This window comes from Diospyros lotus, chromosome 6, assembly GCF_014633365.1.
Source record: "Diospyros lotus cultivar Yz01 chromosome 6, ASM1463336v1, whole genome shotgun sequence".
Taxonomy (NCBI): domain Eukaryota; kingdom Viridiplantae; phylum Streptophyta; class Magnoliopsida; order Ericales; family Ebenaceae; genus Diospyros; species Diospyros lotus.
Window position 1 is genome coordinate 21,206,333 of NC_068343.1, and position 21,320 is coordinate 21,227,652.

General features: G+C 35.2%; 1 protein-coding gene across 1 annotated transcript; it reads right to left on the minus strand.

The window, feature by feature from the left end:
• Nucleotides 1-1,429: 1,429 nt before the first annotated feature.
• LOC127804241 (cytochrome P450 78A7) lies at nt 1,430-3,641 on the minus strand. The gene is made up of 2 exons (XM_052341063.1): nt 2,522-3,641; nt 1,430-2,312 (listed from the first exon to the last, which is right to left on the minus strand). Exons 1-2 carry the CDS (start codon nt 3,512-3,514, stop codon nt 1,701-1,703), a joined length of 1,605 nt encoding a protein of 534 aa, XP_052197023.1. The 5' UTR covers nt 3,515-3,641; the 3' UTR covers nt 1,430-1,700.
• Between the last annotated feature and the right edge of the window lie 17,679 nt (nt 3,642-21,320).

Here is a 21,320-nt window from a genome sequence, read left to right on the forward strand (position 1 = left end):
TTTTTTTTTGCTTTTGACATCACGATGTGATTGAAGAACCCCATTAATTTAGTGATGGCCAAACCATCAACCAACATTGAACTATCGCAACAAAAAGAAATAAAAAGGAGGAGATTTTGCTATAGTCGAAATCCTACTATGAGAGAGAGAGAGAGAGAGATCTAGAAACCATGGATACTATAAAATCTTTGGTTCTTCGATGACCCAAAATGTAAAAAATTAGAAGAGATAAAGAGATAAGGAGAGATAAGATAAAATAAAATTTTAAATCAAAGATAAAAATGATGAATTTATATAATTTGTTAATGAGATGGTACGTAGTTGGGTCGTTCTCATTTTTTATAGGTGAAGTTATTTTTTTTTTTATAGTTTTGTTAAACTATATAGGGGTATATAGTGTAATTTTCTTACCTTATTATATAATATAATATATAATTTCTTAATTTTAATTTATATGTAAGTGGAAATGATATATAGTTAGCAATCCAAGTTATGCTGTACTCATTACATGTTAAAAGCTAAATGACCTCCCATCAATCAACTTGTAGTTAAAAAAATTAAGGTAAATTGACTATTTTTAATTACTTTTATTTTTTAAACTCTCTCATCTCTCTATCTAAATATATTTTTTTATTATAAAAATATGAGAAATGAATATATTTTCTAAAAATATTTTATTTTATGATTATTATTAAGTTATATTATTTTAATATTTTACACAAAATTATTTAAATTAAGTCAATCCATGAAAATCATTAAAAACAGCAGCAGCAGCAGCAAGAAGTTTTCTATTAGCTGCCATCTCTAGAGAACCCAAACCATAAAGCAAGAGAAACGAGTAGTATAATTTGTATCAAGTGGGCGATACTGCCTCTAGTTAATTAAATTAAACCTTATGTGCCAACTAGGGTTTATGCTCTATATAATTATATGTACTTTAGTAATATATGTTTTATATATATAAAAACATATATAAATTGAATCCATGTAACAAGCTGGGGGACCCCCAGTTGGTAATATATCATACGTATATATATATATATATCCAGTGATCATTAAGTATTTTTAATTGAATTATCTTTTTAGTCAAGTTCCAAAAGAAAGAGTTTTCTTGACTTAATGTTAGATATGGAGGATGTTTCTAAATTAAGGAGAGTCATGGCTACACAAAATTGAAAAAAACGATTTCTTTTTATAATCATCAAAATATTGTTTTAAATTATGGCCACCTCAGTTAGTTTGATTCTTTCAACAAAAAAATTAAATTAAAAATTAAAAATTAAATCTTTAAAAGTAACTAATCAAACTAAACCAATGCAAAAAAAAAAAAAAAAATTAAACCAAATTTGATTGATTCAATTCGATTAATTTGAATAAATCGAATTCTCACTCTCCCCAAAAGCAACAAAATAAATTAAAAAAAGTCAGAAGTAAATAATAATAATAATAATAATACAAGCAACAAAAACTAGGACGTAGCTAATTAAGCCTACTACATATATACAAAATACAACCCACGCGGCAGAAACCCTTCCAAAATACAGCCTCTCCATGCAGTACGTAAGAGGCCCACACATTGGTCAAAAAACAAAACAAAGCCACAATAGCGTTTAGTCAAACCACCCCAAAAACAAAAAATAACCCACTAAACGAGACCACCCTCCCAACTGCTGCTTCTGGTTGACATTCCTATTTCCTAGCTAGCCAATCGGGACAGCCACAGCTGAGAGTGGGTGCTTCATTTCACACGACAGCTTCAAAACCTCATCCAGGTCAACCGGCGCCGCCGCATCTGGGACCCACTCGAAGTTCCGCACCAGCTTCGCCACCCACAGCGTCACCGTCGCCAGCCCCAGGTTCTTCCCCGGGCAGACCCTCCGCCCCGCCCCGAACGGCGCCAGCCTCAGATCGCCGCCGCGAACGTCCACGTCCTTTCCACCGCCGCCAAGGAACCTTTCCGGGCGGAACACGTGCGGGTCGTCCCACACGAGCGGGTCGTGGGTGATGGCCCACATGTTGACCATGGCTGTCGTGTTGGCCGGTATGAGCATGCCGTTGCTGAGCTGGACGTCCGACGTGGAAAGCCTCGCCCACGAGAGCAGTGGGCCCGGTGGGTGCACCCTCAGCGTTTCCTTCACCACCGCCTGGAGGTACGGCATCCTGGCCACGTCGGCGTCGGTTAAGCTGCTCTCGCCCGCACCAGATTCCACCTCCTCCCGCAGCCTCGCCTGGACGCCCTGGTTCAGCACCAACTCGGCCAGGACCCACTCCGTCAACAAAGCTGTCGTGTCGGTACCCCTGAAAATCATTTCCTGCATGACAAGCGACCGAGTCAACTCACCGCGAAAATTAACCACACACACACTAGAACGTCAAGATTTGACTACATCACCAAATAACTCTAAATTAAAGTGGATTTCAATTGCTCGATCAAATCTTGACCTTTCAGTTTCAGGGCATTACCCACCCCGGTCTAAGTAACTACTTTATTTTTTTCATATCCAAAACTGAGCATACGTACCCACAAGACGGCGATCATATCATCTTCATGCAGCTTCTCGTCGCCTTCAAGAGAAAGCAAAACGTCGACGAAATCGGCCTCATCGGGGACCTCCGATGAACCCCTGAGTTTGTGATCTTCAATGATGCTTCGGACGAGTTTTCTGACTCGGGGCACGAGGGCGTTGCAGCGGGCGACTATACGACACGGGTCGTAGAGATATTTGAGCCATGGAAGAAAATCGGACCAGTTGAAAGCACCCAAGAGCTCGAAGCCTTCCCGAACCATCTCTCTGAGCTCTCGGAGCTCCGCAACATCGCGCGCCGGGTCGTAACGTTTACCAAAAACGCTGCCCATGATGTTGTTCAGAGCCGCGGCTTGTAAATGGCTTCGTAAAGAGACGCGGCCGCAGGCGGACTGTTCGCTCGCAATGTTACGCAGCATGACGGCGCAGTCCAGCTGGCGCCCTGTCTCGTGGGCTGCGATGCGTCGGGGAGAGAACAGGTGAGACGACGCGATCCGCCTGAGAAGCCGCCAGTAGGAGCCGTTGGGGGCGAACCCAATGGCCCGGCTGAACATGAGGCTCTTCGCGGACTGTTTGATCGGACGGTCGGCGAAGTAGGGGGAGGTCAGGATCTCGCGGGCGATGTGGGGGCTGGAAGCGATGACGACGGGGGTGGAGCCGAGGCTGAAAGCCATGAGCTGGGTGGCGACGCGGCTCCAGGCCATGGAAGCTAGGGAGCGGTGAGCCAAGCCGCGGCTGAGGGTAAGGAGGCTTCCGAAGACGGGAAGGCCTCGAGGCCCAGGGATGGGCGTTGGACCTCGTCTGTTTCGTCCGTTTTTCCAGGCGATGCCGCCTGCGGCAAAGGCCCAGGTGACGAAAGAAAGCGATACGAAGGCCATGAAGAGCGAGAAAATCATGTAACCATCTAGAATAGTTTCGGAGCCAAAAATCGCCGGCAGCGTGAACAGCCACCAGTTTGCGTCCGTTGAAACCTTGGCTATAGTCTCCATATATGTTAGCGGCTGCAGCAGCGAGCTAACTTGTTGCTTTGTTCTTAAAGGGTTTGGGTTAACACAGAGAGAGGGAGAGAGAGAGAGAGAGAGAGAGAGAGAGAGGTTGAAGTGTTTGTCGGAGAGATTGGCGGTGGAGGGAGAGAGAGTGACGAGAAACAGAGAAGGGTTGGGGAGCTTAAATAGGCTGCTAGGCGAGCAGCGATTGGAGAAGGGGCTGGCAGTATTAGTTTTAATTAATATATATGTAAATGGAGAGAGAGAGAGAGAGAGAGAGAGAGAGAGAGAGAGAGAGAGAGAGAGAGAAGTGGTGTTGGCAAGACGAGTGAAAGAGGAGAGGAAATGAGGGGGATTTTGCTAATGTAAGTTCAATAATTAATTTAGGACCAGGATCATAGTCAAATATCAGAATTTAAGGTTTGTCCTCAAACTAATTATTTTTTATTAAATTTATAATGTGCCACATTAGGTAAACTTACTTGGACTAGTTAAGACTTACGTACATCTAACGGCTCTAAAATGATATTTGAAGCTTGCATATTATTTTTATAAATTTTTTCAAAGATTTTTCTTACCCCCCTTAACAGAGAATCCTTTGGTTTAAAGGTGGCATTGGATATAGAATGACACAATAACCCCTGGATTCAATGGTCGTAACATGGAAATGACAATCAATCCGATCATAATAACATTAGTAAAAGGAAATCAAAGAGGTTGACGTTGAGGAGAATTAGTTGACTCGATCATCAACAAACTAAGGGTTGGTTATCTTTGGTGATTGAAGATCGAGGGTTGTCGACGTTGGGAATTAGTCGATCATGATTCGTTTGCCTGCATTAAGAAAGTGAATATGACTTCAAGGAAAAGGAAAAGAAAAGAAAGTACGAAGGAAGTTTTTTACGTGATTTGACCTGAATGATACTTAGTCTACGACTGTTTTTCTAGTTATTTCGGTAGAATAATAGTATATTATTGCTCTCCTCCCAAAGTTATTAAAATCGGGATTTTAAGTAGGATCGAAAAAATGTCTATAAAATTAAATCGTAAAATTGTTGGATTTTAGAGACAATTAAAAATACCATTTAATTTTTGTAAATATATGTTTATAAATTATAATAACATAATTTTATAAAATACAAGAACAAAAAGGGTCCATAATGTTAAATGTCATTATCGAGCAAGGAGCAACCACATACCACCGTGATCGAGCATTGCCGACACCGACTAGTTAGCACCGAGCACTGATGTGACCGAGCAGTGCCGACACCAACTAGCGACAGCAAGCATCGAGAAGCATCAGCCACCAAGTGCAGAGAACTTGGGCAAGTGACGAGCACTGAGACGAGCACCACCAGCACCGAAAGGGCGAGGACCCAGCACCGAGCAACGACAAAAGCAGCGAGATAAGGGAGAATGAGCACCATCGGCACCGTTGCAGCGAGCTCCGATCATTGGTAAGAGTCGCAAGACGAGAAAGAAGAAGAACGACGGTAGAAGACAAAAAGAAAGCTGGAGAGAGAAAGAGAAGATAACACGAATGGGGGGAGCTGCATGCATAAGAAACCCTATTTTAATTTCAATGAATTGGGTCAAGCTTAGAGACGGAATTGAATTTCATCTCTAAGCCTCAAGTCTGCCCAATTATATTAAATCGTTGAAATCATAATTTTGAATGTGATTTTAGCAATTTTACGATTTTCACACTCGATTTTATGGGATTTCACTTCATTTTCAATTTTACATATGATCTGGATCGCTGAAGGCCTTCTAACTCGTAAAATCATATTCCTAAAATCGGGATTTTAACAACCATGATCCCCCCATACAATGAATTTTTACCCTTATTTATAGTATGTGGTGTTTACAATTTGAATAAAATTCAAAATGAAAGGATAATATCATGAAGATAATATTCTCTTATCAGCTTCATCTAATCAGGAACGGATTCCACATTTATAGAGATCCGATTTTCCTTAGATTAGAAAAGTTGACTTATTCTCTAACCGTTTTCGATAAATTCGTTATCTCTTCGTGATACGAGCTAAATAGCCTGACAACGTATCTTGTAACTTAAGACAATTTGTGATTTGGGCCCAGTCAAAGAGACCTATGACCTCGCCCTGATGTCCTTAACTCGAGACTTATTGGACTTCGAAAGATTAAGCTGATCCAACTAGACTGTTTTCAACCCATATAGTACGGTCTAAAAAATAGTCGTAACACAGGTTAAAGGCCATGGCAGGGTGTGAGGGATGTCGTGTATTTCTTGGGTTTTGTGAGAGGGAGAGAATGTGTGTTTTGATAGACCTTATTTTTGTTAATTAAAAGATAATTCTGATTCAAAATTCTAGATGCAACCCAATAGAAATTGAGAAAACACAGATATAATTGCACATTATGAACTAAGGGTGCGTTTGATAGAGGTAGAAAATGAGAGTGAAATTCCAATTTCATGGAATTCTAATTTTCACCCCAATTCCTAAAAATTCCAATTCCTTGATTTCAAGGAAAATCTTTATTTTTTGAACTAATGGCCTGTTTGATTGGCCATATTTTCTATGGAAAATAGCTATTTTCCATGTAAATTCTAGTTTTGGTAGTGTTTGATTAACAATATTTTCTAGGTAGTTTCAATTCTCATTTTTGATCACGTGACCCCCAATTCCCACTTTTGCTGGAAAATCAATTCTTAGGGGGTGGTTGGGAAAAGAAATTCCAGGAAGAAGAAGAAGAAAAGCTAAAGCACGAAAGAAAGGAAGATAGGAAGCGCAGTCGCAAGGAGGAGGGGAAAGGCAATCGGCGATGGCAGCCATGTCCAGTAAAGATCGGCCATCGACGATGGGCAACGAAGATGGCAGCGGTGAGGATGGCCGCTGCAACCGGCGCTGGTGGCGATGGGGGGAGGCAGGGAGAAGAACTGGGTTTGGGAGGGAGGGAGAGAGAGAGAGAGAAGGCTCCAGCAATGACGACGATGGGAGAAGGTAGTGATGGCGGCGATGCTTGCTCCAGCGATGGCGGCCATGGGAGAAGGCAGCGATGGCGGCGATGCTTGCTCCAGCGATGGCGGCCATGGGAGAAGGCAGCGATGGCGGCGATGAGAGAAGACATGGCAGCATGGTTTGGTGCTGCTGGATCTCTCCATTCTCCAGCGAAGAACTGGGTTTGGGAGGCAGGGGAGAGAGAGAGAGAGAGAGAGAGATAGGAGAAGGAGGGGAGAAGACAGGGGTGGGTTTGGGGAGAAAATTACACAGAAAACAAAATTCAATCAAACACTTCTACTTCATAATTTCCATGTAAATAAGTTCTAGGCAATTGAATTGCCTAGAACTTATTTTCTTTCTATGTAAATTCCATGGTTGCAATCAAACAGGCCCTAAGATGAATTCGAATTCCATGGAATTGAAAAACTATTTGATAGAATTTCTTAAAATTTAGATGGAATTCAAATTTCATCTTTATTTTCTATCCCTATTAAACGCACCCTAATTAATTATAACAATAATGTGTTTTGATACTTTTAAAACTTTCTACCAAACATTTTATCAAATAAGTGGTGGACATAACAAGATCCTAAAATATGTCTAATTAAACCAAAATATCAACCACTGTCTGTAAAAACTCAAAACCCAAAAGAAGTAAAGGAAAAAGAATAATTAAATAAAGGGTTGATTAGGGGAAAGTGCCCCACTCGCCCCAATATACATTCATCCCTCAACATAAATTTTTATTAATTTCTAAATGCTTACAGAGAAGTGGAAGAAGAAGTTGTTAAATTATGTATTATATATATATATATATATAATGAACCTTGAAGAGTGGAGCATGTTGGGGGAGAGAAAGCACATGCACAGAGCATTGAATGAGAGACGATAAATTCTCTCACTGTTATGGAATGGCATGTATCCTAAATTGAGAGAGAGAGAGAGAGAGACGTGGAAGGAGGTTGGATTGGGCGGCGCAACTCTTTCTGCTCAAGCAACGCATTGAGACATGTGACGGCTTCAATACGAGGCAGGCAGATGATGATGATGAATGAAGACGACGCCATTGCATTGTTGAGTCATTCTATAGGTCTGTCGGGCTTATTGAGCGATTTATAAAAAAGGGTAAAAAGATGATTTTGCTCCTGTCCACTTTATAAACTTGCAAAGCGGGCCATTGTCCCTTTCGCTCTGCATGTCTCCCCTATCATGACCACCGCCTCACCTCTTCACTGTGCCTCATTGTCGTCGCCTGACCTCGTCTCCGTCGCCTCTTTGCCATTGTCGCCTCGCCTTGTCGACAATCAATGCAGCGACTGTCGGCGAGATGAGGCAAGGCGAGACGACGATGGTAGAAAGGCGACGGAAACGAGACGACTGCAGCGAGGCGTGGCAGAGAGGCGAGGCAAGGTAGTTGCCATGGCAGGGAAGATGCGCAGAGCAGGGAGAATCCATAGAAGGGGGAGAGAGAGAGCAGGATGTGGAGGCCAAATCGTATTTTTGCCCCTTTTCAATAAACCCGTTGAGATTTTTAGCATTTTCCTGCATTGTTTAACTCATTAAATGACTTCTTCTCCCTGACCCTCAGTTTAACTACGCTACATCACATCACCGCTTGGTTTGGCTGCTCCTGCCTCCTGCTTACTGCCGCCTACTGCCACCGGCCAACACATGAATTCAATTCATGGCTGCTCTTCCATCCCCTCTTTTTCCTTTCTAAACTCTTTTTCCTTTCTAAACATTAAAACCATGAAAAGTATATTTATATATATATTAATACTCCTAATGCTACAATAAAAGTAATATTACTAGATAGTATTAAAGAATAATCATATTTTTTTTATTCACTTAAGGTGTCTGAACTTATTTGGATTAATCTCCAAAAATGAGTGACCTTCCTCTTGATACACCTCCCCATTAAATTTAGATGCAAACATATTTTATACACATTCAGACTTGAACATTCAGTACCGTCCATGCAAGACTTAAACCTTTCAACAAGTTTCTACACTGATTCAAATGCTGATACTCCATATAAAACTTTAAGTGTTTTATCTCTCCACTAATTCGAACCCTCATATTTTAACATTATAAGTTTACCTCTATAATCTCAAACATCCTAATGGATTATAGACTATATGAACCCTAATACTATAATAAAAATTGATAGTATTTATTAATCAAGAAATGAACAAAAAAAAAGTGAGATTTAAAAAATATTTTTTATTATATTTGTTAAATTTATCTAATAACTCATTGAAGATAAATCACGTAATTTCTTATTTGAGATTTTACAGATAAATTTATCTCTATTTATCTAGAGATGAAGAGATAAATTTATCTGAAATTTTATAAATAAAAAAAATGATTTATATGTCTCCCATCTCATAAAAGTGCAATTCTAGTACATTTTAAAAAATTTAACAAATAATCTAATAAAAATCTTGGAATACTTCTCAATTTTATCTTAATTATTTCATTATCTATATATTCGTTTGAAAAGTATTTTAATATTATTTTGATATAATCTTATCTTACTTATTTTAATAAACACTATCTACATGTATAATTAAGATGATAACTTCATAATTCAATTAGGGTTGTTGGTCGCTCATTGTTTTTGACCAAAACCTTTGGTGGAATTAATCATATAACTGAAACGCTAATCAAGTCACAAGAGATCATATACTAACATCCCAACATTCAAATCTTTGACTTTGAGATTTTTACCATCTGTCCTCCACCACTTAAACTACTACCTTAGTAATGACAAAATTAAAAAATATGAGTTATATTATTTAAATTAGGATTTTAGTCAACACTTTAAACTTTAAATTATTGATACTTTCAAAGATATTTTTAAACTCATAAAATGTTTGTGCAAATGATCTAAATTATGAAGACTTTGTGAGCAATTTAACCCAATTTCGTTATAAATTTAACAAGAAATGTAAGTTCATGCATTTAATTGCCCATAAAAATAATAAAATAACATATATAAAAATCGACTGGAGCATGCAAAATCCATGTATTAAAAGTGAGCTTTTTAACTTTTTTATTTATTTATTACAAAGACTAATATCACCCCAAAAATGTTAAAAATAAGATAAATAGTTAATTAATTAGGAGTGCTCATAAATTTAGACGTGGAATTGATTCGAGCTAATGAAATTAAGTCGATTTAGTTTTTATTTTTTTAAACTTATATCGATTCTAGTTCTATTATTTTGATCTTGATTGACATCAAGTCATGTTTGAGACACGTGATCGAGTTTATAGACTAATTAGATTTTAAGTCTAAAATTGTAAACTTAATCACAATAAAATTTATATAAAATTAAAACCTCGACAATAACTAAGTGTTTACCATAAATAATGATTGATTGACTAACACGGTGCCTAAGTAGGCACAAAAATAGGAACAAGAGATTTTTAATGTAATAAAAAAATGAAACAATGTTTAAAAATTATGGATCCTAAAGGGTGGGAATATTTTAATAAGAGATTGAAAAAAAAAAAAAGAACCCAACAACTCCACTCCAAAGTGTGAAGATACTTGGAAAGTTCCTCCTCCAATGGAGTAGGAGTAGCTTGTTTACTTAATTAGTTCATTGGGGGTGACAAAGTAGCAAAGCTTGGAAATTAACCAAAGCTAAAATAATTAAAATCCAAAGACAAGTTCCAAGTCAATATTAAGTGTGCTGCTGGCGCATGGCGTGGCATGGCATGGTCAATTCCACTTCACTGCACTTCACTGGACCAAGCAACCACAATTGTTCAACAATTTCTTATTCTATGTATCTAACAACCCCACACCCCAACACCCAACAATCTCTTGGAAATTTCCTCAAAATAATAGACACCAATCAGGGGGACCGATTGGTCATAATTTGGCAAAATCTATGAAGCTACCAACTTTCAATGTGGTTTCTAGGAAAAGGTTGACCACCCTAGTGGTTCTTTTCTTTGTAGTGTATTCAAAGATTGTGAAATGACCAAGAAAACTTAGCGAAATGTTTTGAATAAGAGAATTTTTTATGATTAAAGATTACGAATTTGAAGAAAGAATACCTTTGAATATACCCTTTTTATATCTTTATCTACGAATGGTGCAATAAAGGAGACCAGACCACCAATCCAAATGCACTAGCATGAAAGAATATACCCTCTATGGTATTAAAATGTCTTTAGAGGTCTATGCCTTATTTTTTAATTCGCACGCCTTATTTAAAGACATCTGTAAATCTTATAATTTAAAAATGGTTCAGAAGCTTCATCCAAAGACATTTTTAAATTAATGAATGGGATGTCTAAGCAAACAAAAAAAATCCAAAAACTCATGAAATCAACACCGAAGCCAAGTTCTAGTTCAAACTTGAATAGTCAAAATATCATATAATTAATCAATGCAAGAAAAGTCAATTTCTCAACCATATTATATACTATGAAAATTTTATCCCAGCACACTTTATTACTATTCATAGTCCACAATTAATATTTTTAAACTATATTATATTAAAAACCCTTTATTACTCTTTTACCAACCAACCACCTCTCTAATCACACAACCCATTTCCTTCATCTTCACAGCCCACTTTCTTCCTTATAAGTGAGAAAATGTTCGACAACGGGTTTCGACCATGGGATTAGGGTAGGGAACTTGGGCGGTCGGGAACTCAAATTTTCCCCACAATGGGGAATCAAGGAAGTCTAAGTTCCCTGACAGTGACCGTGGAAAGCTTGATTTCTCCGACTATAAGTTCCTTGATAGTTTATTGTCGAGGATTTCTAGTTTCCTTAACTACCCACAATCAGGAAAGCTTGAATTTCTTGACTGCTCGCAGTTGAGAAAACCTGAGCAGTCGGGGAACTCAAGGGTTTCCCACCATGGGCGGTCGAGAAACCCTTGCTTCCCTGATCTCCCACAATTGGGGATTAATTTATGTATTTATGATTTTTTTTTATAAAATTTTATATTAAATTTTTAAGTAATGTTATACACGAAAGAATATTAGCTACTCACATTTTGTCCAAAATTAAATGAAGTTGTGCTTAATTTTTGTTATATTCATATACGTATAAGATTTTTTTTTATGTTTTATATTATGCCATATATATACTTAGAAGGTCTGTCACGTACTCACATTTTGTCCAAAACTTAAATGAAGATGCGTTTCAATTGCATCCATATATATGCTTCTTCTTTTTTTTAAGTTTTATATTATGTTCTGTATGTATATATATAAATAAAATTAAATAAGAAATAATATTATAATAAAAAATACATTAATATTAAAAAAAATTATTATTTTTTGTTACAGAATCGGGGGTTCGAGGAACCCCGATTGCTCGCTGTCGGGGACTCGAGGAACCCCGACCTTGGTAGGTCGGGGGTTCTGCGATCCCAGATCGTCGTCGATCTACCAATTCATCACCTAGCGGGAGTTACCGACCTTTGCCCCGCCTTCTCCGTTGGAATCAGTGGCCTCTCTTCACATCGGTAATCATTTTCTCTCTCTATATATATCTATATATATATATATTATAATTTCAATCATCTTCTTCTTCTTATATGCTGTTTCGCAAGAATTTGAGAGTCTGGTTCTGTTTTGCTATTTTGCAAGAGTTTGAGAGATTAGTTGGCTGCTGTGGGCATGTTGAAGAAGGAGGGCAAATATCAAGGAGGGCAAATTTGAGATACGTGGAGTGCAATGAACAATTCATGGTGGCTTAGTAAAAATATAAATTAAGTTGGTGTGGGTTATGAAGAGTAATAAAGTGGGTTGGGGGTAGAATTTCCCTATATACTAATGTCTAATTTAATACTTATATTTCTTAATTAAGTATTAAACTTAATTATATAAAACATCGAATTCATATTTCTTATCTAAGTATCAAGTTTAATATTTTACTTATATAAAACATTGAAATATGTGGTGCTAAATTTTTATCATATTATTTTATTTTGCTTCATTTTTTATATCTAAATAAATGAAATTTGTCAAGTTTACATTAAATAGACAACTTATCTACCTTACTTGTTAATAGGTTTAAATTAAATAGACGACTTATCTACCTTACACTTGTTAATAGGTTGGGTTTAGATCAAGATCAAATTCATTTAACTGATGCCTAATATTAAACATCGATCCAATTACTTGGATCAAGATTCGAATTTAATTGAATATATTTAATATTGAACATATTATAATATTATAATTATATATACACAATATTTTATATAATATAATGTTTTACATATATTATGTAACGACCCATCAGTGGATCTAGAGTATTTATTAAAATTTTATTTTGTATGTTATATTTTGGGGGCATTGGAATTTTTGGCCTTTATAAAATTAAATGTTGAAAATATTTTGAGTGATGAGTAAGAGGCCAAATTTAAGGGAAGCATTATTATGTAGGAAAAAAAATTATGTTAATAAAAACGGGGTAGCCAATGAGGCCTAAATCCATATGTTCTTGTTATGTATTTAATTTAATGTATTGGGTTTTGAAATTTGGGTTGAGGGCAAATGTAAATTTTGTTGTGTTTTATTTGAAGTGAAGTTGTAAAGGCCATTGAGCTTAAGGATATGTATTGGGCCATTAATTTGGGCTTGGGTCCATGTACATAAAAAGGTAGCATTATAATTAAATAAAAATAAAAAATATGATAAATGACAAAAAAAATGCATGCTTTATGAAAAAGGTAAGGGCAAAAAAAGGAATTTCATAATTGAGTTGATAAAGAAAATGAGTAAGAAAAAAGAAAATGTGAAATGTCCAAAAATGACTTACATGTTATGTGTGTGTGTTTTATGTGGAAGGGCAAAATGGTAAATTCAAAAGGAGTGGTTGGTAGCCCATTCCTCCCATATTTCTTCTCCATTCTTGTTCTTTCTTTATTATTCCCTCTCCCCCCCCCCCCCTCTCTCTCTCTCTCTCATTGCTTCTTTTTCTTCTTCCTTGTTTCTTTTTCATTTGCATCTTCTTCTCCTCCTTCTATTCTTTTCTTTATCCTTTTCTTCTTATATTGAAGCTTTTAGAGGGAGGATTTCTAGATTTTTGGGGGCAAGCTTCTTCTTCCAAGCATCATCAAAGGCAAGTTTCTCCTTACACTTTTTTTTTATATTGTGCAAGTTTTCCCCTTCTTTCAGATGAAATGTCAAATGTCTTCGTTCTTCATATCCTTGTTGTTAAAATTATTTTTGTATTAGTTGTATGATTATCTTCATTTTCCCCTTAAATCTTGTGGCTTGTCTAAATCTTTTGTTAGGTCTTGTTTTGGTTTCTAGGGGATTTGTTTTCCCCTATCTTTTATTCAAGAAATGACAACTTGGAGGTTATGGTTGTGTTCGTGGGTGTTTTGGGAGTTTGTTGTTCATGGGTTTTTGGTTTCGTATGTGATTAGTTGACTTTTCAAGCTAAAGATTTCGAAACTTGATCGAGTAGAAACTTTGATTTTGAAACATAATCTCTGTATGTTGAAACATGGCATCTATATTTCAAAACTTGATCAAACAGAAATTTATATTTCGAAACGTGCTCTCTATATTTTGAAACTTGATCAAATAAAAACTTATATTTCGAAACATACCCTCTATATTTTGAAATTTGGTCAAACAAAAACTTATATTTCGAAATCTGCCCTCTATGTTTCGAAACTTGCCCAAATAGAAACTTACACTACGCACCTTGTACTCTTTAGACAATAACCTTTTATTCTGATATCGGAAATAAGATATATATATTTTTTGTCGCAACCCTAACTCGATAAGATTCGATTTGGTATATGATTTGAGCCATTTGGGAAACTATTTAGCCTGTGGGCCTTTTTGAAAATGTATGCTTGATTTGTAGCTTTCTCCTTTTTTAAAATTTGTTTAATCTTAAATTTTGGAATCGAATACTTCCACCTTGACTTGGTTACCAATATTATCAAATAATTGTACTTAATTGATGTGGTGGAACCCATTTAAATGTTGAATTATGTGAAATAGCCAAAAATCTTAATGGAAAAAAAATTGAGAGCGTGTGAATATCACTTATTATAACTTTGCTTGTGGTTACGTCACTTTGCATTAGGTTACTATATTGTTTCGTATTATGATGTTGGGCCATGGGTTGTATTCATTGGGGGGTCATGCTTTGTATGTGTTGGAAGTGTGAGCATTGGCATGACACGGTTGGCTTGTGAGTGCTGACTTGTGTATGTTAGGCAAGCATATGCATTAGAGCAGTCATGTGTGTGAATTCTTACATGGGCGTAGCATGGCTTGATGCTTGGCTTGTGGGGGCCTTTGTTGAGCCAAATTATTCATTGTGTATTTTGATATTTAACAAAACATAATTTTAGTAAAACTATTTTTGCTATATTTAAATCCCTTAATGGATTTTTGATATGTCTTATGGTGGAAAACATATTTTAAGTATTATAGTATTTCGTGTATCAAAATGAACCAGGAAATGCTATTTTTCTAGGCCTGAAAGATTAGCGCATTATAAGGGAACATATACGAAAATGTTTTCATTTTGAAAAACTATCTCTTGGTATTCTGATAGCTAATATTCATTGTTGTTGAAATGATTTTTAATGATTTTTTTAAGAAATAGAAGGTATGTATTTTAGGGGTGGTAAAATCGTCAAATCCCGAATTTGTACTAAAACCAAAAATTCTATTTTCTCATTGTTATGAATTTTAATTTTTTAAATATTTTTATTGAATCGAAATGAGAGGTACTTTCTTATTTACATTTATGTATTAAAGTATTAATTTACTTAAACTAAAAAAATGTAAATATATTGTAATGTATACATGTTATGGATTGTATCATCAAGCAAATCCAATTTTTTTAAAAATTTGGATTGAGAGTTGACTCCCGGTGAGGGATTAGCTGCACTCCCACCCTACAATTAAAACACAAAATAAAACACAATAAAAATTTTATATTTTTTTCTTTATTTAGGTGAGAGGTTTATACTCGTCAGTGTACGAGTGCAGTTGTAGTCCAAACTTAAATTTATATTTTCTGAATGAGTCCAGGTCGTCCACTGAGAGATTTATTTATGGCAAAATAAAAAGAATGTCACAAAAGCACACACGCATTTGGACAAATTGGCAACAAGGTTTTTTATGGTTTTTTAAACAACAGATACTAGGAAATAAATTAAGGCAGTAATTGAAATAAATACTTTAAGTGAGAATATAAAATTGGATAGTACTTGAGTTAAGACAATTTCAGTGCCAACCCGTTGATTCCCAAATTTTAGCATAAAAGATTAGCAACATTAATTTAATTTCAGATATGAGGGTTTGTTATTAAATGCAATTAGAGATGATGATAGTTCTAGGTTAAGCAATCCCCATACATGATATGCGGGATTCTAATTTAAGCAACCACCATAAATCCAATTGCAATTAATACACAAAACAACTAAATTAATCATCCGGGTTTGGGTATGATAGCGTTTCCAGTTCTAGTAACTCTCATACATGGCATGAAAGCTCTAAGTTAGGCTTACGCTCCAATCCAAACCTAGTGATTTTTCAATAATTAAGATACACTCATACTGAAATTTAAATTAATCTTACTTATTTAAAGCGCAGCTTTCTTTACGAATCATTGGCGTTGGACACTGTCCTTGCCTTAACCCAAGATTAGATTTAGCTACTCATTTCCATTTACAAGTTAATTGACATGAATTTAAACGACGTAATTTAAATAACAGAATTTAAATGACAAGAAATTTAAAGGCATAAACTAACCGTCCATTTAGGCGGTGAATAATTAAATGACAAGAATTAAAATTGCAGAAACTTAAAGGCACAAATTAACCGGCCATTTAGGCGGTGAATAATAAAATAAATGACATAAGAATTTAAAAGAAGAAATGAAGGAAGTAAGATCACAAGAGAGAATACTAAAGAAAAGGGGAAAGAACAAGAACAATTCTCAAAGAGAGAATTATAAGGAAACAACTAAACTTTGATTCAAGAATAATAATCACACTTACAAATGCAATCAAGTGAGCTATTTATAGGCCACAAGATGCAATACAAACCATACAATTTCAATTATTCAATTAGACATAATTATATCTAATGGGCACTCACACACTTAAAGTTAAATGGATTTTAGCTATAATACACACCTAATATTAAATGGATTTTAGCTAAAATACATACCTAATAAAGCACTCATAAAGTTAAATGGATTTTAGCTATAATATCCACCTAATAGTTAAATAGATTTTAGCTAAAAAACACACTTAATAAAGCTCTCACATAAAAAATAAACATAGATTTCTATAAATTGGTTTTTAATCTTCATTAGGATTAAAAATAATCCTTGGGCCTTCTCCAAATAATATCTTCCATGGGTTGCTCAAATTGGGCCTTAATTCTTCATGGGCTTCAATTCTTCATGGACTTTAATTTTTCATGGGCTTGAATTCTTCATGGATTTGATTTCTTCATGGAATTGAATTCTTCATGGATTTGATTTCTTCATGGACTTGAATTCTTCATGGGCTTGAATTCTTCATGGGTTTGATTTCTTCATGGCTAAAAATAAAAAAAATAATTTAATATTATTAATAAATTATAGATTATATATATGTATTACACATAGCACACATATATATTAGATTATATTATATATATAGTACATGCATGCATATAATGATGTATATGTATTATATATAATTTTATATATTATTATTATTTACTTTAGTATTTCATTCATCTTTCAATTTAACTTGCATATAACCATAAAATATATATTAATATCTAATTTAAACCATATTTAAGATCGAAAGAAGGGTATAATTATAACAAAATTTTTACAAAATTAACCACAAATCATATCCCCCAACTTAAACATTGCTAGTCCCTTAGCAATTAGATTATACACATGCCAAGCTTTAATAACTGTATGAATGTAAAAATTTCAAATTTGAAACCGAAATGCATAAAATTGAATAAATAATTTAGCATTCTAAATCAATTTTTTTTTTTAAAAAAGCCATACAATCTTAGGAATAGCAATTAGGATAACCAACACACAGACTTACTCTCTCGAAGTTTTGACTTCAAATCTCACTATGAATTTTCTCTCCAATAAAAAAGATTCCTCAGGTGTACACACAAGGGGGTGCACCATTATAAGAGTAAATGCAAAACAAGTTCAAAACTCGGTGCCATCCCAAATATAAGGAACGTATTTTCATGAAAGAACAAAGAAATTGACATAGCTTCATGATTGGAATAATGCTCTAGATGAGTAACTTCTGAGTTTAAACATGATTCCCTACTCCAAACTCGAATTCTGAGATCACATGATTTATAGCATCAAAAGGGACCAGACCGGGTTGTAATGGGGCTATAGGATTAATACGGGTTGTCAAAGAAAAGGTAGAGTGTGCAAAGGGTGTGTTGGGATTTTTTTTTTTTTTTAGCATTTATTTTGAAACAGTTATGCTGAATAGCTAAGAGAATTTACCCCATTTTTTTCACTTTTTTTTTTCTTTCTTTTTTTCTTCTTCTTTTTTTTTTCTTTAAATATGATAATAGATAGACAGATTAATTCCCAAAAACACACCAGGTTGGTCAAAATACATATGATTTTAAGTAAAACGAGGGTAGCGAAAGAAGTTGTACTACAAATGGCTCAAATGGGCTACCAAAGGATGTTAATTTAAAGAAAGAAAAAGGTTTAATAAGCTCAAAATGAAAGAAATTGATCCCTCTATCATGCTTCTACAACACGATGATACTCAGTCATCTAATTCAGAGTTTGAAACCAGTCAAACTTATCCGTTATCATACTAGACATTCAAAGCGAATTGATGTTTTGAAACCATTGAAAAGATAAGATAAACAATAAAGCATATTTAGAGTAAATGTTATTTCACTCAGAATTAACGGTTATTAGGCTCAAACACTCACTTGGGTAATAGTCTACACTTCTGTTGAGAGATCATACAGTGTACTAATCAGCTAATTACTGTTACCTTTGATTTTATGACCGATAACCAATTTCTAAATTTTGAATCCTTGATGAATGTAAATTACTTATTCTAATGCATATACGTTTTCAAATAAGAAATCAATGCATTCATGTTTCATATTGCAAACTTAACCGACTATCAGTGCATAACTTCAAAGCTTTAGGAATAGCATTATTTAAAACACATAATTTTTTTTTTTTAATAAGAGCAGATAAAGATAATCAAGTCACACAAGACTACAAACTAGCAATAGCAAACTCACAGTTAAATATAAACCAGATGATTCATAACTAGACCTTACACCCCCCAACTTAAATTGCAGTAATAAATTAGGGTTGTTAGGAATACTTGTAACTCCACAAGTTCATAGATTTGCTGTGAACTGCTAAAACTTAAACAACAAATGAGCATACCATATAGATATATATTTATATTTTCACACCAAAATAAAAATTTCATGCAAGTCATAAGATAAGCAAAATGCGTCTCAAGAGTACAAAAAGTACTCCTTACTCAGCCATCTTATCGAAGACTTTGCTAACAACATTCCACATTTTTTTTTTTTTTAAGAACATAACCAAGAAAAATCCTGCAAGTTGTACAATAACTAAATGCATCTCAAGAGTACAAAAAGTACTCCTTACTCAGCCATCTTAATAAAGAGCATTTCTCACAGTGATAAATCTAAATTAATCGGACCCCTTTGGCGCTTGTTACTAATTGCCTTAGACCAGTCTATCCGAGGCTCATGAGGATCGTACTGTGGAACATAAGCGTGTAATTTCTCTAGCAGCTTATCAATGGTGGATGCAGAAATAAGAATCTTTCTTGCTGAACGAGAAATGAACTGTTGGTCCACAGCCTGATCAAGAAAAGAGAGTAACCCATCGAAAAAATGGTTAACATTTAAAAGTCCAATGGGTTTGGTATGGAGATTACTCTTGGCCCAGGAGATTATACAAAAGATTTCTTCAAGTGTTCCAAAACCTCCTGGTAAAGCAATGAAGGCATCTGACTGATAAATCTTACAAGCCATGCGCTCAGACATAGAAGTCGTTTCTATAAGTTGACTGCGTGTAATCCAGGAAATATGTGGTTCAGCTAAAGGGATTGGCATTACACCTACCACAGATGAATTTCCAAGATGTATAGCTTGTGAAACATAACCATTCAATCCACGACTTCCCCCTCCATATACCAAATTAATTTTTTTCTCTCCTAGTTTTTTACCAAGTTCGCTCGCTGCAAGTGCGTAACAAATATCGCTCCCAAGTTGAGAGCCATAAAGTACGCATATGGTATTGATTCGACGAACTAATTGGCCTTCCATGTTTGTTCCTTTTGTATGTCCTGAAAAGAAGTTTGGCGATCAAAAGTAGCTATACAACAATTCAACAAGAAATAAATACAAACAAAAATCATGCGTATGTATAAGTAGTTGTGATTGTGGCTCACATCTTCCTCTGGTTTTACGTCCAGAAACGGCTTAAACACTTTCTAAGAAGCGAGGATAAGCTTCCCATCCAATTTTCTTATAGATTGGCAAACAGGGTCGTTTTTAGTCAGATTCCCAAGACTATAGCGTTGGTGGTTACTTCTGAACTGGGTCCATAAAGCAAGAAGTTCTCTTTGCACTATTCCACATGGATGCGTCTCAAGAGTCAATCGGATATCATCCAAAGACTCCTTACTCAGTCCATCCTTTATGAAACTAATTTTATCTTCTCGATTTATGGACGTAAACCCCACAGATTTGCATCGTGTGTTACAGGTCCATCGAGCACATTTGTAACAACCATTCACTCTTTTCGCTCTTCTTTTCTTCGCAAAACTACTCTTCCCTAAGCCTGGAAAATGCTTAAAACTAGGTGAAGTTTCACTAGCTAATCGAACTTTTGCTTCGATCAGCCAACGAATATCTTCAAGGATGTTATTACGCATCAACAGCCTAAGTCTTTCACACCTAGCAGCATAAATTTTTTTCAAATCATTCTGCGGGAGAGATGGATAGTACTTGTGAATTTTTGAGAGATAAAGATCCATTTTTTTTTTTTAACTATACTAAGAAGAAAGTAAAGAACTATAAACTTTACAAAAGGGATGAGAGTACCTGATCGGAGATTAATACAAAGGAGAGAAGACTGAGCTCAAAGAAGGGTGGCTTGCCTCATACAGATATGGAGTCTCTTATAGAGTAATGGGCATCACTATTCTACACTCGGCTCGAGGCATGCCATAATTACAGGGTCAGGCTTGGCGTCTCTTTTTCAACGCTTGGTGCCTCATTTTTCAACATTTGGCAGTGTGCCTTATCCTTTATAGGGTAGTGTGATTGCACTGCCCAAGAAAAGATAGCTACCACCAGCGTCAATTCTGTCTCTCTCAATTCAATTTTTTTTTTTTGGGTAAATTTTTATTTTTTTTATTTATTTATTTTTTTTAGTAGGGGCCCAATAAAATCATATATATTACACAAGACAATATTATCAAGTCAATCAAAATTATGTTCACTAATAAATCAATAAGATCAATAAGTACACCTTACCCCCCAACTTAAATTGCGCATTATCCTCAATCAGCAATAAAAGGATAGAAGATAGGCATACCTGACGGTCTTCAATGCATGAACTCGTATGGAAAAATTTTTATTTAGACTGCATACAAAGAAACACTATTTGAATCAAAGTTAATTAAGTAATGCAGAAAATGAACAACTTATATATATATACTTCTTTATTATTATTATTATTATTTTATTTTATTTTATTTTTCTTTTTTCTTTTTTTTATTTTTTTTTTCAGATCTATAAACA